At 34.5% G+C, this 16,705-nt stretch overlaps 1 protein-coding gene across 1 annotated transcript in view; it reads left to right on the forward strand.

Moving 5' to 3' along the window:
- LOC128237901 (neurogenic locus notch homolog protein 1-like) overlaps window positions 1–16,705 on the forward strand; it is a 171,427-nt gene that overhangs the window by 130,473 nt on the left and 24,249 nt on the right. Inside the window, exons 24-35 of the mRNA XM_052953479.1 lie at window positions 2,553–2,681; window positions 3,269–3,382; window positions 5,879–5,992; window positions 7,945–8,058; window positions 9,858–9,971; window positions 10,530–10,643; window positions 11,251–11,364; window positions 11,552–11,665; window positions 11,974–12,084; window positions 15,279–15,392; window positions 15,508–15,621; window positions 16,122–16,235. Coding sequence (XP_052809439.1) covers window positions 2,553–2,681; window positions 3,269–3,382; window positions 5,879–5,992; window positions 7,945–8,058; window positions 9,858–9,971; window positions 10,530–10,643; window positions 11,251–11,364; window positions 11,552–11,665; window positions 11,974–12,084; window positions 15,279–15,392; window positions 15,508–15,621; window positions 16,122–16,235 — 1,380 coding nt within the window. The remainder of the gene's footprint in view (window positions 1–2,552; window positions 2,682–3,268; window positions 3,383–5,878; window positions 5,993–7,944; window positions 8,059–9,857; window positions 9,972–10,529; window positions 10,644–11,250; window positions 11,365–11,551; window positions 11,666–11,973; window positions 12,085–15,278; window positions 15,393–15,507; window positions 15,622–16,121; window positions 16,236–16,705) is intronic.

Raw genomic sequence — 16,705 nt, forward strand, 5'->3', positions numbered from 1 at the left:
AACACATTTATTAGTTTCTATTAGCTCATTTTGTTTAGGGTTGTTGTAGCTCACACACACACACACACACACACACACACACGCACGCACGCACACACACACACACACACAATCCGTGCGTATGTACTTCTATAGAATGCAATGAGATGACCCTTGTAAAAAAATAACCATTAAAATCATGCCACAAAATTTGAAGGCACTCAGAACCGAATCTTAGATGAACGATACGAATTAGGCGTCATGCAACCGTTGTCTAACATATTTAATCATCTAAAAACTACTGTCTGAGTTAAGATGCCAAAGCCAGATACTATGATCTAAAACAATACTTCTTTGTGACCTTGTCTGTTCAGCCACGGACCGGAATCTTGCACGCAACACCTTTTCATGTTATGATTCACATTTGTGCCAAGTTATTCTTTAATTCCAATACGAATCGTGATGCCCCAGACATAAACAAAACCATAATAAATCGTTACTCCTAAAGCCAAAACTGGCCGCTACGCCAGTAATCTAATCAATATACAAGTAAGGCATTATATCGCGGCTAAAAGCACGTAATACATTTAAACAAAGCCTTCAATAATGCATGTAAGTTGCAAATTAACACACACTAACATAATAATAATAATAATAATAATAATAATAATAATAATAATAATAATAATAATAAATAATAATAATAATAATAATAATAATAATAATAATAATAAGGAAGGGAGGAATGTATTGCCTTTTTATAATCAAATACTGAACGTCTAGACAGGACAAAAATAAACTGAAGAATGTTAAAGGCCTAGTTTAAGGAATGTCTGGCATGATAATCCCCTGCTGTGCATCTCCTGTCACAGTAGGGGCCAATTTCCTGTGTATTCGTATATTGGCTCAGGGCCATTTAGGGTCCATTTCTATAATAAAACATCACAAATAAATGAATAAATAACACTTTTAAAAGTAAAGCAAGTAGATCACATAAATCTTGGTTTTATTATGTAAAGGAGAAACTATTAAGCTTTGATTTTGAAATATATACAGTCGAAACCCATTCGCTCGATATCCCATGGACCGTCCTAAATACTTCGAGCCCCTCGAATATCGAGCCAAGTTGCTCAAATGCTAATCCAGTTCGAGCAAACGAGGAAATCGAGCCAAGCGATATCGAGCCAACGGGTTTCGACTGTATAATAATAATAAAAAAAACAATATACCTAAATACACTGTTGTTAGACTGATAGGTAAATGCTGTCAACGTATGTTAGTGATTGGTATTATTCAATAAATAGATGTGAAGATATAAGTGGAAGGGGCAGAAATAAGTTATAAAGAAACTTGTGCACATATTTTATAACGAGTTAATATGTTAAAAGGTATTGTAAATTGATAATGCCCCAAAGACATATGTCCGAGTTAAAGAAGTTAAGAAGTTAAGATGTGAAGTAGGTCCAATTCGAGTTGAAACAGGGCGATATGAAAACCTTGCATTGAACGATCGTCTTTGCCCTTTTTGGGATAATGTTGTATTAGTAATGTGGTGGTGTTAGTAGTTTATACTCCGGGTCCCGGCGTGAGCACATTGAAGGGTCCCAGAGTGACAGTTCAACCACCGCACACCTATCCTGGGCAGAACCAGTACTGGGTGCCTTCACCTCTGCAAGGAACTGACAACTTCTGTACATGCCAGGGGCAGTGGTACAGTGCGAATGGCCGTAGAAAGGATTTCATAACCAATCACAACAGAAGTGACCTGGTCCGCCCGGGAATCGAACCCGGGTTGTCCGATTCAGAGTCCAACGCTCTACCGAATGAGCTAACCGGGCGGACTATTATGTATTAGTAATTCTCGTGTAGTTTTTTATTGTAGATTATACGATACAATTGACCTTACGCTAGGAATTTGATTGACGGGTCAATTGACCAATCAGATAGCCGCTCTGATAAGCCCGCATCGGCTTTGTTACTATCCGCCATTTTAAGAAAAGGCGAAAATTGTTAATCCATTATTTCAAAACATGTCTGATAAAGATAAGCTGTCTAATATATTGTCAAGAATTTGTGCCAAAACCTGCAACACAACTCTTAATAATGGGATGTTTTATTTATGTGAGTAATGTCTTATGGCTTTAAGTATATTGCTATTTATGTAAAGCTATAAGTGAATGCTAATCATTTTATTTCTGGTCTGACCGCGGTGATTATAGATTCCGTTTCTGAATCATGCATGATAGTGCGCGTTAATTTTCAGTATGCTAAATCCCATTCGTCGAGCTTTCCGATAAGATTGTTTGTTATTTTTAGTGTTTTTTTTTTTTTAACATAGTGCATAGACAGAAATGTTACTATGGTAAGAGCAACCCTGGTTCTTTAACGTGTACGTAAGGTAAAGCACTGTCACACGGGACACCATTTAACCCTCCCAGAAAATGATTAGTTTTGCTTTAGTGGTGAGGCAGGGAATCAAACCTGTGACCCCTGGATTGACTGTCAAGTTTGTTACAAGTAGACCACTGATCCGCCCCAAATTTAAACTAAATCGCATTGTTCTATTTATACAGGTCAAATCGGTGATTTGTGTACCACTGTCACCGACTTGTGTGACAATCTCATCAACGCTGAATGTAGCGCACTAGGGATCTGTAGTTGTTTGACTGGATATAATGCCGTCAGTTCTTATGCTTGTCAAGGTATGTGAGCCATTTTTTTCTAAGCAAAGCCTGGAATATTTTAAAGCTGCACTCTCACAGATTTACCTTTTTTACTACTTTTTTGTCTTGGAATGAGCATATTTGTGTGTAAATATCTGCAAACCATTGATTAAAGGCTGATGACAAAATATAATGCATTACTGTTTTATGGCTTAAAGCGTTCCTAACGATTTAAGAAAATTGTATAAAACATCAATTTTTTAACTAAAATATAAAACTCTGCGAGCTATTATTTGTCAGCAGTATTATATGTCTGGTTTCCACGCATTTTCGCGTCGATTCCGAGACAAATATATTAAAATCTTTGAGAATGCAGCTTTAACTAAGCTTAGAATTGTTTAGCTGATTTGGACTAATAGCTTTTAAAATGATATTAAAACTGAATGAAAACACTGGAGATTCTTTTTATTGCCATCAGCTCTAATTGCAAATTAAAAGCTTATTTCCTTTTTTCCAAGAGCATTTTTGTCATTTTTGTTTTGAAATAAAAGAGAAAAAAGTATTTTTACATTTACATTGAAATAACATGGCCATGTCAAACCTGGATGTTTGTTTTTCTGTAACAGAAACTGACGAGTGTGCTTCGAATCCTTGTAACAATGGAGGCATGTGTAACGACGCTATCAACGGGTTCACATGCACGTGCGAAGCCGGCTTCGAGGGAACCACGTGTCAAACAGGTACTTCTTATAATTTGTTTATAAATCAATTCATTTATTTATTCACTTATTGATTTATCTATATCTTCGCTCTTTCTTGGATTAATAATTCGTTCGTTCGTGCATGTATTCGATAAGTCGTGCATTTATGCGTTCGTTCGTGCATTTATTCGTTCGTTCGTGCATTTATTTGCATTTTCATTCGTTCGTGCAATTATTCGACGTCGGGGATTTATTCCTTCGTTCGTGCATTTATTCCATCGTTCGTGCATTTAATCGTTCGTCCGTGCATTTATTTATGCATTCATTCGTTTGTTCGTGCATTTCTTCGTTCGTTCGTGCATTTATTCGTGCATTTCTTTGTTCGTTCGTGTATTTATTTGTGCATTTATTCGTTCGTTCGTGCATTTATTCGATCGTTCGTGCAATTAATCGTACGTTCGTGCATTTATTCGTGCATTTATTCGTTCGTTCGTGCATTTATTCGTGCATTTATTCGGTCGTTCATGCATTTATTCAAGCATTTATTCCTTCGTTCGTGCTTTTATTACTTGATCATTCGTGCATTTATTCGTGCATTTATTCGTTCGTTCGTGCATTTATTCGTGCATTTATTCGGTCGTTCATGCATTTATTCAAGCATTTATTCCTTCGTTCGTGCTTTTATTACTTGATCATTCGTGCATTTATTCGATCTTTCGTGCATTTATTCGTACATTTATTCATTATTTTGCATTTATTCATTCGTTCGTTCGTTGGTTCATTCATTCGTTCGTTCGCTCGTTTGTTCGTTCGTTCGTTCATTTCTTTATTAATTCATGCAATCATTAATTCTTTCCTTTACTCATTCATTTGTTCATTTATTCATTCTTAAGTACCTATTCAACGAAAACCAAAGATTCATAAGAACCTAATAAATGAGAACAGAAGATTCAAAAGAACCTAATAAACGAGAACAGAAGATTCATATGAACCTAATAAACAAAAACCGTCTCTAGTGGCTTTTAAGTACCTATTAAATGAGAACCTAAAATGCATAAGTTCCTATTAAAACACGAAGATACAGAAGTTTCTATTCAACGGAAACCGAAGATTCATAAGGACGTATTAATCGGCACCCGAATATTCTTAAGTACCTAATAAACGTAAACCGAAGGTTAAAAAGAATCTACCAAAAAAAGAGAGATTCGTAACGAATGTATTTAACGAAAATCGAAGATTCATGATATAAGAAACTTATATACCAAAAAAACAACAACAAAGATTTGTAAGTACCAATAATACGAAATTAAAAAGCAAAGATTGATAACTCCTTTTATACGAAGACAGAAGATTCATAAGTACCTATTAAACAAAAACTAGTAAACAAACACCGAACACTCAGAAGTACCTATGTAACAAAAAGCGAAGATACAGATGTACATATTAAGCGAAAAACGCAGATTTAAAAATACCTATCGACAAATACCGAAGATTCATATGACCTATTAAACAAAACCCGAGGATTCTTAAGTACCTATCAGACAAATACCGAATATTTATATGACCTATTAAACAAAACCCGAGGATTCTTAAGTACCTATCAGACAAATACCGAAGATTCATATGACCTATTAAACAAACCCCGAGGATTTTTAAGTACCTATTAAACAAGAACCGAAGATTCATAAGCACCTATTAAACAGGAACCGAAGATTCATAAGCACCTATTAAACAAGAACCGAAGATTCATAAGCACCTATTAAACAAGAACCGAAGATTCATAAGCACCTATTAAACAAGAACCGAAGATTCATAAGCACCCATTAAACAAGAACCGAAGATTCATAAGCACCTATTAAACAAGAACCGAAGATTCATAAGCACCTATTAAACAAGAACCGAAGATTCATAAGCACCTATTAAACAAGAACCGAAGATTCATAAGCACCCATTAAACAAGAACCGAAGATTCATAAGCACCTATTAAACAAGAACCGAAGATTCACAAGTACATATTAAACGAGAACAGTAGATTCATAAGTACCTATTAAACAAGAACAGTAGATTCATAAGTACCTATTAAACAAGAACCGAAGATTCATAAGTACCTATTAAACAAGAACCGAATATTTATAAGTACCTATTTAACAAGAACCGAATCTTTACAGACCTGTCAAACAGATTTATTTACCGATCTTTACATATCCACTCAAACAGAGGCTTATTTACCGATTTTTACATATCCAGTCAAACGGTGGTTTGTTAACCGATCTTTACATACCCAGTCAAACAGAGGTTTATTTACCGATCTTTACATATCAAGCCAAACAGAGATTTCTTTACCGATCTTTACATACCCAGTCAAACAGAGGTTTATTTACCGATCTTTACATATCCAGCCAAACATAGATTTATTTACCGATCTTAACATTTCCAGTGAAACAGTGTTTTATTTACCGATATTTCCATACCTAGTCAATTAGAGGTTTATTTACCGGTATTTACATACCCAGTTATACAGAGGTTTATTTACAGATATAAACGAGTGCGCCTCGACACCTTGCGAGAACTTTGGCACGTGTACAGATGGGATCAACGAGTACACGTGCTCGTGTGTTGCGGGCTATAATGGACCAAAGTGTGGAAACAGTAAGTATGTGTGTACATGAACTAACTTTTCGACACTCTTGCTATTTGAACACATGGCTTTTGTTAAATTCGGCCTGGTATAAAAGTTGGTATCATTTAACGGGTATTGATTGCTGATTATTGAATGACAAGTTTGAAGCTGTACTCCCACAGAGATACCATTTTTACAAGTTTTTTTTTGTCTTGGAAAGAGCAACTTTTTGTGTAAATATCTGCAAACCAATGATAAAAGACTGCTGACAAAAGATCAGATAGCAGATTTTTTTGCACATGTTTAATGGCTCAAACCGTTGCTTACAGTCTAAAGAAATTGCATCAAACAGAAATTTTACAACTTGAATTTATCGATTTTTTGGTCAACAGTGTAACTGGTTTCCGTGCATTTCCGCAAAAATCGGCTCGTTCCAAGATAAAAAAATAAAAACAATGTCAAAACCTTCAATCTGTGAGAGTGCAGCTTTAATACATACTAAAAGATTAAGTTTTTGCAGGAATTTTATTTGTCATTATTTCAACTGAAAACGGGCCTCTTTCTGTATCAACCTTTTACTCACAATTTGGTTCATATACAGTGGCGTATCTAGATATAGGCAGTGTAGGCATGCGCCTACCTCTTTTATTTGAAAAATGACAAAATTTAGGTAACCAAAAAATGCAATAAAAACTAATAGCTACTCAAACACCTTGAACAACTTAATTTCATTTTTATTTTAACCAAAGCAAGTTTGATGTCTGTTTAAACTACCTGCAGGGTGTATTGCTTGATTTTATTGTTATCATTGCAAATATAACAACGTGTGTGTAATGTGCATATAAAAGTCTCTAGACTCACATAGAATCATCGGGCCTACACGTTTAGGCCCTAGCTACGCCCCTGTATTATATATACATAATTTTATGTTTTTACACATTTTTTGAAAATGTGTAAAATGGTATCTTCTATTCTTTAACAATTTCGATAAAGCATTTCAGTTCTTATTTATTTAAGACATGTTTGCATATATTCGTTGACACTCCTATTGTACTCCCATTTTATAATTCGTAAACTATAACACTGCTTGAATCCAATGATCCATGTGCACTATTTATTCTGTCAAATGGGACTGTCTGGTCTTTAAATATCTGATACACTTGAATGTATATTATTTCTCTGAATACTCAATTTGAGCCTCCGAATTGTATTGTCTTTATCAGTTAGCTCATTTTTTTCATGTTGTGTATGAATTTGAGTGAATAAATGTGCTGACTTGATTTGACACTACTCTTAAAACCATTTCAAATGATACCAACGTATTATGGAATTATTAGGAATAAATTTTTTACGTAAAACTATATTGGAAACCACAGTGGGAAATCACGTGACTTAAAGGGGTTCTCACGTAGGTCACCACGGGTCACAAGCAATGTAAACAAACAATTGTGTGACGTTAATTTTCAAATAACGTTTTTGACGGAAAATATATGAAAACATTTCTTAGCTTATAAAAGACCATGCCATTTTTTTGCTTCTACAAGTGTGAACTATTTTACACGTGTGACCCATGTGAGAACCCCTTTTAATCACGTGATTCCTCACCCAGATACTTTAATGACAGATATCCATTATGTCGCAGTATTTCTGGTTACATCTTAATGTCACAAGCGTTATCGCGGCGCACAGTCCTTTTTACCATACCAGTCTATACTACGGTAACCAGTCTATCACTCTAGAATCTATCCAATGACGTCAGCGCTTACCTTGTTACTTCCCCTTTTCTTCTACGACTTTCGAGAAGGTAGCCCGTACATACTACGAGATAAATCAATTTTACTAACGATTTATTTAATTTTGAATTTAAAAAATGTAATTTTAGAAAAAACTTTACTGAATAAACTTAAAAAGAGTGCACTAATCATATAATTAATTAATTTTTGAAGCTATGAAACCCTTACATTTATCATTCAATATTCAGACATCGACGAGTGTGCGTCGGTCACATGTCAGAATGGCGGCGTGTGTAATGACGGTGTCAACTTTTACACGTGTAATTGTGTGGCTGGGTACACCGGAAGCACGTGTCAAACAAGTAAGATTAAGCAATTGACCTTTAAGATATGTTAGTTCTGGTTATAAAAGAAAGTTATCTTATTTGTTTTATATATTTGGGTGGTTTAGGAAACTAACTAGTGAGAAATCTGTCATTTAAAAAAAAAATAGAATTTCTCACTAGCTAGTTGTTATAATGCCAAGGATACGTTGTATATATAAACAATTACTATTGTAAAGAATTTTAAAATTTAGACATTTTTTTTTTAAAATGTAGGCTGAGCCTAAAATGTTTGTATATGATGTATTTGAAGTGTTTGATTTTAATGCGTATGTGATAGATACTTAAGATATTATTTAAATATTGAATTTTTAACCAGAGATTTATACATACTGTGTAGGAATATTTATATATTTACAGTCCAAAGCACCCACGCTACGATTAAAGACGAGATGTTTTAAATGTTATTAAATCTGTAGAAATACTGTAAAACGTAGCGTGCTCGCCGAATGGGTATAACCCGATGGCGAGGGTAAATAAGCTCACCCCACCCCTGTTTTATATAATACGGCCTGTGACTTTAGCCAAGAGCGCTGGACTTTTAAAGTGAAACTCTTTTTCAAAATCAATACATACACATGCATTACAAACATAAATTTTGGGTGATGAACCTTTTACTGCTTCCTAAATAATGTAGTTATTGAAAATATGTATTATTGATAAACAAATTGTAACCGTGTATTTAAAAGTTGAAAACGAAACAAAACATTGGTGAGTGCTAAAAGATTAACTGCAATCTACTATCGTCTCATAAGGCATACACATCTTATTTTCTAAATATTTCGCCTCAACAATATGATTTTGAGAGGCAAAACATTGTCAGTAGTAATAAATAGTTTAAAAGAACAAAACAAACTACTTCATTCTCTATTGTAGGCTAATGATATTAAGTTTCCTATCAATCTATTGACTTCTTTAAAACGCGTAAGCATACATTTACTTCGTATCATTTTATGGAAGGTAACGATGTAAAAGTGTACATGTTCCTTGGATTTTTATTTAAACTGGTTCACGCAGGTCAGGTATCACCCAAAACATGTACAATCTGCTTACCGGCCTGCACACGCAAGTTTTACTGGTTCCCAAAAGCTAAATCTTAAGAAATCATATACTAGTAGTCACCATATCAGCAAAGAAATGAAGTAGACCTTTACACACCTGATCGGTAGAATGACTTAAAGATACAGTCTTACTCACAAACAAGATATAATGGTTTCTTATACAAAAAAGGATGATTACATGTCGAAAACAATGGTTCTTATAAAGGAAACTGAGTTTAATTTGAAAGAAAGGTGCAGAAAATATGGTTATTTTACCTTATGACACGATAGGAGATCACGGTAAATCTATAAGCATTCATTAATCATTTATTATTTTTGTGATTTCAGCTATTAGATAAATAATTAAATATATAATCGTGTTATCGGTAATTAATATTTTCCATAGATGCGTTATTTAGTACGTAGTGAAAGGTGTATCACTTAAAGTTTATGTTTGTTATACATGTGTATGTATTGATTTTGATGAAGAGTGTCACTTAAACACATAAACCTTGCAAATTTCAGAAAGAAAGAGAATGGGATAGAAAACAGAAGCAATATTGCCATTAATATTACTGGAAATTTACAAATAAAACTTTAGGAATCAAATTATTAGATTTGGACTTTCTTTTTCAAAAGTGTACCGTTTCGAGGTGCTTACATTGTTTCCAATGAAAGTATTGTTGTTATTATAATAACTGTTGATTAATGATAATTGCACTTGTAATATAAATTCAGATATCAACGAGTGTGCGGGTGTCATCTGCAAAAATGGCGGCGCGTGTTTAGATGGTGTCAATATGTTTACCTGCCAATGCCTCACGGGATTCGAAGGGGCGGACTGTGGAACGAGTAAAGCAATACTTATTTTAACTTTTCTTTGTGGTAGTCTTTGAGTTGGTGCTTTTGTACAGCAAAGCCTAAGCGCAATGAATCCAAAGCCACTCCCGAAACAAAACATGTGTTACCCCCTCTGTGAATTCATATCATACCTTAATTTCCCTACTATAAAAAACATGTTTAGATAGTTAACACTGTGTTTTCTGGTTCCGTTTCATACAGAAGCCAAGTTCGCATGCGGAAATCTACTTCCGTAATACTACGCGAAATAAAAGGGACATTTTTGTCAAATTTAAATGTTTTGTTAAGAGTATTCTGTTTTTCTATTAAAAATAGCTCAAAGGTATCAATTACAAGAGAAACTATGTTAATCAATTGATCTATTGGATTGCATCAATTCTCCTTGCTTGCGTAAATATTTATCCAACTCGACACCTTCGGTCTCGTGCGTATGTACTTAACGCAATCAACCTGAAGAGATACAACTTACTAACACAATATTCCCTGTATAACCGAAACAAACAGTAATTCACTATATCTTCTTGTTTCATAATTGTTGCTTAACTTCAGATATTGACGACTGTGTCACCAATCAGTGTCAGAACGGCGCCACATGTGTTGACGGTGTCGACGATTACACGTGCGAGTGTGTCGATGGATATTCTGGAACGTTCTGTCAAATTGGTAATTGATGTCTTATATCTATTGATCCCCAGTTTTTGAACGGGGCCCCTCACGAACAACTTCATAGTAGGCTAATCAATTCCTTAAGACAATCGTTACACGGTAAAGCGGTCAAGATAGTCCGCGCCCCTGTTAATGCTTTGATACACATGAAATCTTAAAAGTTCAACACAATCTGAAATGATGTACTCTCGGTGACACCATTCATCAGCTCTTTCAGTGCTTTGATATAGGTATAAGTTTATGAAAAATGCCAAATTTGTCGTTACCTATTGTTAAACATAGTCTGGGATAGGCGCCATTTTGTTTCTTGTGTTCCTTTCTTAACTTTATCAATAAACAGAAATCAAGCGTCAACATTAAAACGTTGATTAAAGCATCGTTTTGGCCATTGCGGCCTTAATCAGGTTTGATACAATGCAGGAATAAAACCGTCTCTTTATTAAAAATGTACCTGTAGGAAAATAAAAATACTGAAATTAACATATAGATATATATTTATATAGTTTGGTTCAAATTTCAATTAATTACATAATAGATTATATATGTAATGAGATTAAAATACCAAATAGTGTTCAAATCTGGTAGATGTACATCAATGTTTCAGACGACGACGATTGTGTATCGCACGGGTGTTTGAACGGCGCGGCGTGTGTCGATGAACCCGGCAGTTACTCGTGCAAATGTGTTAGCGGATACAGCGGGGATTTCTGTGAAACAAGTACGGCCAAACTTTATATATTTGGACCAACCAATATACAAGTGGTAAACGTTTTTGGCGTTGAAAAAAAACACACAGATTGGTGAATCTATATTGTGTTTAGCATATTTACAAAACAACAACCTGTTTGAAATGTTAATTAATCACATTTGACGATAACATTTATAGAAATCAATTCTGATTCCAGACGACAATGACTGCTCCACAAACCCATGTCTGAATAGTGGCGCATGCGCAGACGGGATCAACATGTACACGTGCACGTGCATTCCGGGATACACAGGAACTAACTGTGAAACAGGTGTGTACAATGTGTTTCAATGTCGAAATAACTTTATGACATTTTTAATAGTATTATGTTGCAGTATGTAAATCACTTTGCCATCTATTTCACTGTGATTCTATTTAAAATTGTCATTTGAATACTTTTTATATATAATTTGAGAAAAGAAAATAGTTAAGTACATATTTACGCATGTTACTGGCCCCATTCCGCAAACAAGCATAACGTTCTAGTTCGTTGTATTGCCTAAACAATGTTTGAATGAAAAAACTATACGACAGCTGCAATCGAAATGTGATAGAAAATCCACAATTGGTAATTTCCAGATATTAATGACTGCAGCCCTAATCCATGTGAGAACGGTATTTGCAGTGACCTGGTCTCCGATTTCACGTGCGCCTGTACAGCTGGTTACACTGGCAAAACGTGCAATGTCGGTAAGCTATTTTGTTAATAAAGTAGAGCTTTTCTTGACATTTTCATTGTATTGGTACACCTAAATCTCCAGCACCGTCAGTACTTTGATTTTACCATGTTAACATTTTAAACGCACCATACCTCACCACTTATATAGTAATTCTTCACTATTTTTTTTATAATTTAGCGCACATCTCATTTAAACACACATAAATATATTCACATATTCTTCATCCACACGGATATCTGGATTTGCCAATTTTCAAATAACCAAGCCCCATACGCACTACGGACGAAATTCTGCGTACAGCATTCCTTTCCCCTCCGAGAAAACTCGTCCCGAAACTTGCCCCGGGAAACCCGCGGATAAAGCATCTTCGTTCCGGCAGTTGTATTCATTTCACCACTGTCACCATTTGTAACGTGCGAGGACAAAGACGCAACAGATCCAGAGAAAAGCATGCTCAGCCCAGAAGGGGTCGATTGGTCTTTATATACACATATTCTTCATCCACATGGAGATCTGGTTATGCCAATTTGCAAATAACCAAGCCCCGCACTACGACATCAGTTCCGATTACAGCGGAACGTTACATTCCTTTCCCATCCAACTCCGGTCCGCCAGTTGTCGTCATTCCACCGCTACCACCATTTTTTGTAACGTGTGAGGCAATAGACGCAACAGATACCTTCAGGGAAAAGCATTCTCAACCCTGAAGGGGTCGACTGATCTTGATATACACAAGTCATATTCTTCATGAAATGTATCATGTTTCCATTTCAGTTGAAAACCTTTATCATCCAGATGACAGGATTTTTATTATAACATGTTTAAATTTTTGTTTCCTCAACATCATCCTCATTTTTTACCAAGTTTCAAATCTATTTGACCAAACCCACCATACACAACTGTAAGTAATTTGATAATGATTAGTTTAATTTGAAAACACGCATCCTTCAATACAGCCAGTACCAAAAAATTTGATAGTATTTGCATTTGATTTGAGACCCCTCCACCTAACCACCACGCACAGTTGATAAACTTATTATGTCTTTTATTTGTACATCCTTATCATCAAGCACTGCCAGTACTTTGATTTGATCAAAATATAATACCATTGTTTCATCCATCAGTACTTTGATTTGACCAAAATATATTACCCTTATCTCTCATCCATCAGTACTTTGATTTGACCGAAATGTAATATCCTTATTTTTCATCCACCAGCACTTTGATTTGACCAAAATATAATACCCTTATCTTTCATCCATCAGTACTTTGATTTGACCAAAATGTAATACCCTTATCTCTCATCCATCAGTACTTTGATTTGACCGAAATGTAATACCCTTATCTTCCATCCACCAGTACTTTGATTTGACAAAAATGTAATACCCTTATCTTCCATCCATAAGTACTTTGATTTGACCAAAATGTAATACCCTTATCTTTCATCCATCAGTACTTTGATTTGACCAAAATATAATACCATCACCGTTCATCCATCAATACTTTGATTGACCAAAATATAATACCCTTATCTTTCATCCGTCAGTACTTTGATTTGACCAATATGTAAAACCCTTATCTTTCATCTACCGGTACTTTGATTTGACCAAAATATTATACCATTATCTTTCATCTACCGGTACTTTGGTTTGACCAGAATGTAATACCCTTATATTTCATCATTTAGCACTTTGATTTGACCAGAATATAATACCCATTTCTCTCATCCATCAGTACTTTGATTTGACCGAAATGTAATATCCTTATTTTTCATCAACCAGTACTCAGGATTTGACCAAAATATTTTACCCTTATCTTTCATCCATCAGTACTTTTATTTGACCAAAATGTTATATCCTTATTTTTCATCCACCAGTACTCAGGATTTGAGCAAAATATTATACCCTTATCTTTCATCCATCAGTACTTTGATTTGACCAAAATATAATACCATTATCTTTCATCCATCAGTACTTTGATTTGACCAAAATAAAATACCCTTACCTTTCATCCATCAGTACTTTGATTTGACCAAAATATAATTCCCTTATCTTTCATCCGTCAGTACTTTGATTTGACCAAAATATAATTCCCTTATCTTTCATCCATCAGTACTTTGATTTGACCAATATGTAATACCCTTATCTTTCATCTACCGGTTCTTTGATTTGACCAAAATATAATACCCATTTCTTCCATCCATCAGTACTTTTATTTGACCAAAATGTTATATCCTTATTTTTCATCCACCAGTACTCAGGATTTGAGCAAAATATTATACCATTATCTTTCATCCATCAGTACTTTGATTTGACCGAAATGTAATACCATTATCTTTCATCCATCAGTACTTTGGTTTGACCAAAATATAATTCCCTTATCTTTCATCCATCAGTACTTTGATTTGACCAAAATATAATTCCCTTATCTTTCATCCGTCAGTACTTTGATTTGACCAAAATAAAATACCCTTACCTTTCATCCATCAGTACTTTGATTTGACCAAAATATAATACCCTTATCTTTCATCCACCAGTACTCTGATTTGACCAAAATATTATACGCTTATCTTTCATCCATCAATACTTTTATTTGACCAAAATGTTATATCCTTATTTTTCATCAACCAGTACTCAGGATTTGACCAAAATATTTTACCCTTATCTTTCATCCATCAGTACTTTGAGTTGACCAGAATGTAATACCAGAATCTTTCATCCATCAGTACTTTGATTTGACCAAAATATAATACCCTTACCGTTCATCCATCAGTACTTTGATTTGACCAAAATATAATACCCTTATCTTTCATCCGTCAGTACTTTGATTTGACCAATATGTAATACCCTTATCTTTCATCTACCGGTACTTTGGTTTGACCAGAATGTAATACCCTTATCTTTCATTATTTAGCACTTTGATTTGACCAGAATGTAATACCCTTATCTTTCATTATTTAGCACTTTGATTTGACCAAATATAATACCCTTATCTTTTATCTACCGGTACTTTGGTTTGACCAGAATGTAATACCCTTATCGTTCATCCATTAGCACTTTGATTTGTCCAAAATATAATACCCTTATTTTTCATCCATTTTTTTGTATTTGACCACGTTATGACAAGTAATAATCATACATAATTACACTATTTTGATTGATCATAGCTACGAGTAACACTACGAATGTGTGGTCATATTTTCAGATATTGACGAATGCCTGCCTCCTCCATGTCAACACGGTGGCACGTGCACAGACGCTGTTGACGGATACCAGTGCACGTGTGCTGATGGTTATGAAGGAGTAGACTGTGAAACTAGTAAGATATCCCCTGTTTATTCTAGAATGCATTGAACATTTTGTTTGTGAATGTCATTCAGAAATAAAAGTTTTCCCTTATATATTTTTATTACTATATTATTTCACAACTTCAGATATTGACGAGTGTGCCACAAATACGTGTCAGAACAGCGGCACGTGTGTGGACGGTGTTGACGCGTTTACGTGCGAGTGTATGGATGGATATTCTGGAACGTTCTGTCAAATTGGTAACCACTGTTGTATATCCAGCACTTATTTTTTTTTAGTAATAGGTATCAGTTCACGAAAGATGCTAATTTTTTGGGCTTACTATTGTTAAATAGTGTTCGGGATGAGGCGCCATTTTGTTTCTCTTGTTCCTTTCTTAACTTTATCAAAAAATAAAAATATATCATTATCATCGGATGAGTGGCCATTTTGTTTCTCTTTATTCTTTCCTTATTTTATCAATAAACAGAAATCCAAATCATCATTCACACATTTATTCTGTCATCGTTATGGCCGTGTCGGCCTTCATTAGGTTGGATGCAATGCAGGAAAATATACACTTTTTAATTTCGTATCGCTAGGAAAATATTTGAAAAAATCCATTACAAAGTAATTTACAAATGTGAGGTATTAATTAGGTTCTCATCTTAAATCATTGAATTATTCGATAATATTATATATTCAATGCGATAAATTATCGAATAATTTTCAATTTGATCTGCGTATATCAATGTTTCAGATGACGACGATTGTGTATCGCACGGGTGTGTGAACGGCGCGGCGTGTGTCGATGGAACAAACAGTTACTCGTGCACGTGTTCTAGCGGATTCAGCGGGGATTTCTGCGAAACAAGTACCGCTGAATGATTTTATATATTGATTAATCACCATGAATACAATGAAATTATCAAGCATTGATAAACCGCTGTGAGATGCACTCTTACTCCAAGATCAGATTTACCACATTTAATAATATTGTTTTAATATTCCAAAAAAGGATGAATAAATGTCGAAAACAATGGTTCTTATGAAGGATGCCGAGTTTAATTAGGAAGAAATAAGCATAAAACACGGTATTTCTACTTTATGAGACTATAGTAGACCACAGTAATTTAGCATTCACCAGTCATTTACTATTTTTGCGCTTTCAGCTATAAAATAAACGGTTACAATCTTGTTATCAGTAATTAATATTTTCCATAAATGCATTATTAGTAAGTTGTTCAGTCAAACTTAGTTTTGTTATACATGTGTATGCATTGATTTTGAATAAGAGTGTCATTTTAAAAGTATTTATTAAGCTTCAAACATTTTGGATAGATA

This window comes from Mya arenaria, chromosome 6, assembly GCF_026914265.1.
Source record: "Mya arenaria isolate MELC-2E11 chromosome 6, ASM2691426v1".
NCBI classification, from domain to species: Eukaryota; Metazoa; Mollusca; class Bivalvia; order Myida; family Myidae; genus Mya; species Mya arenaria.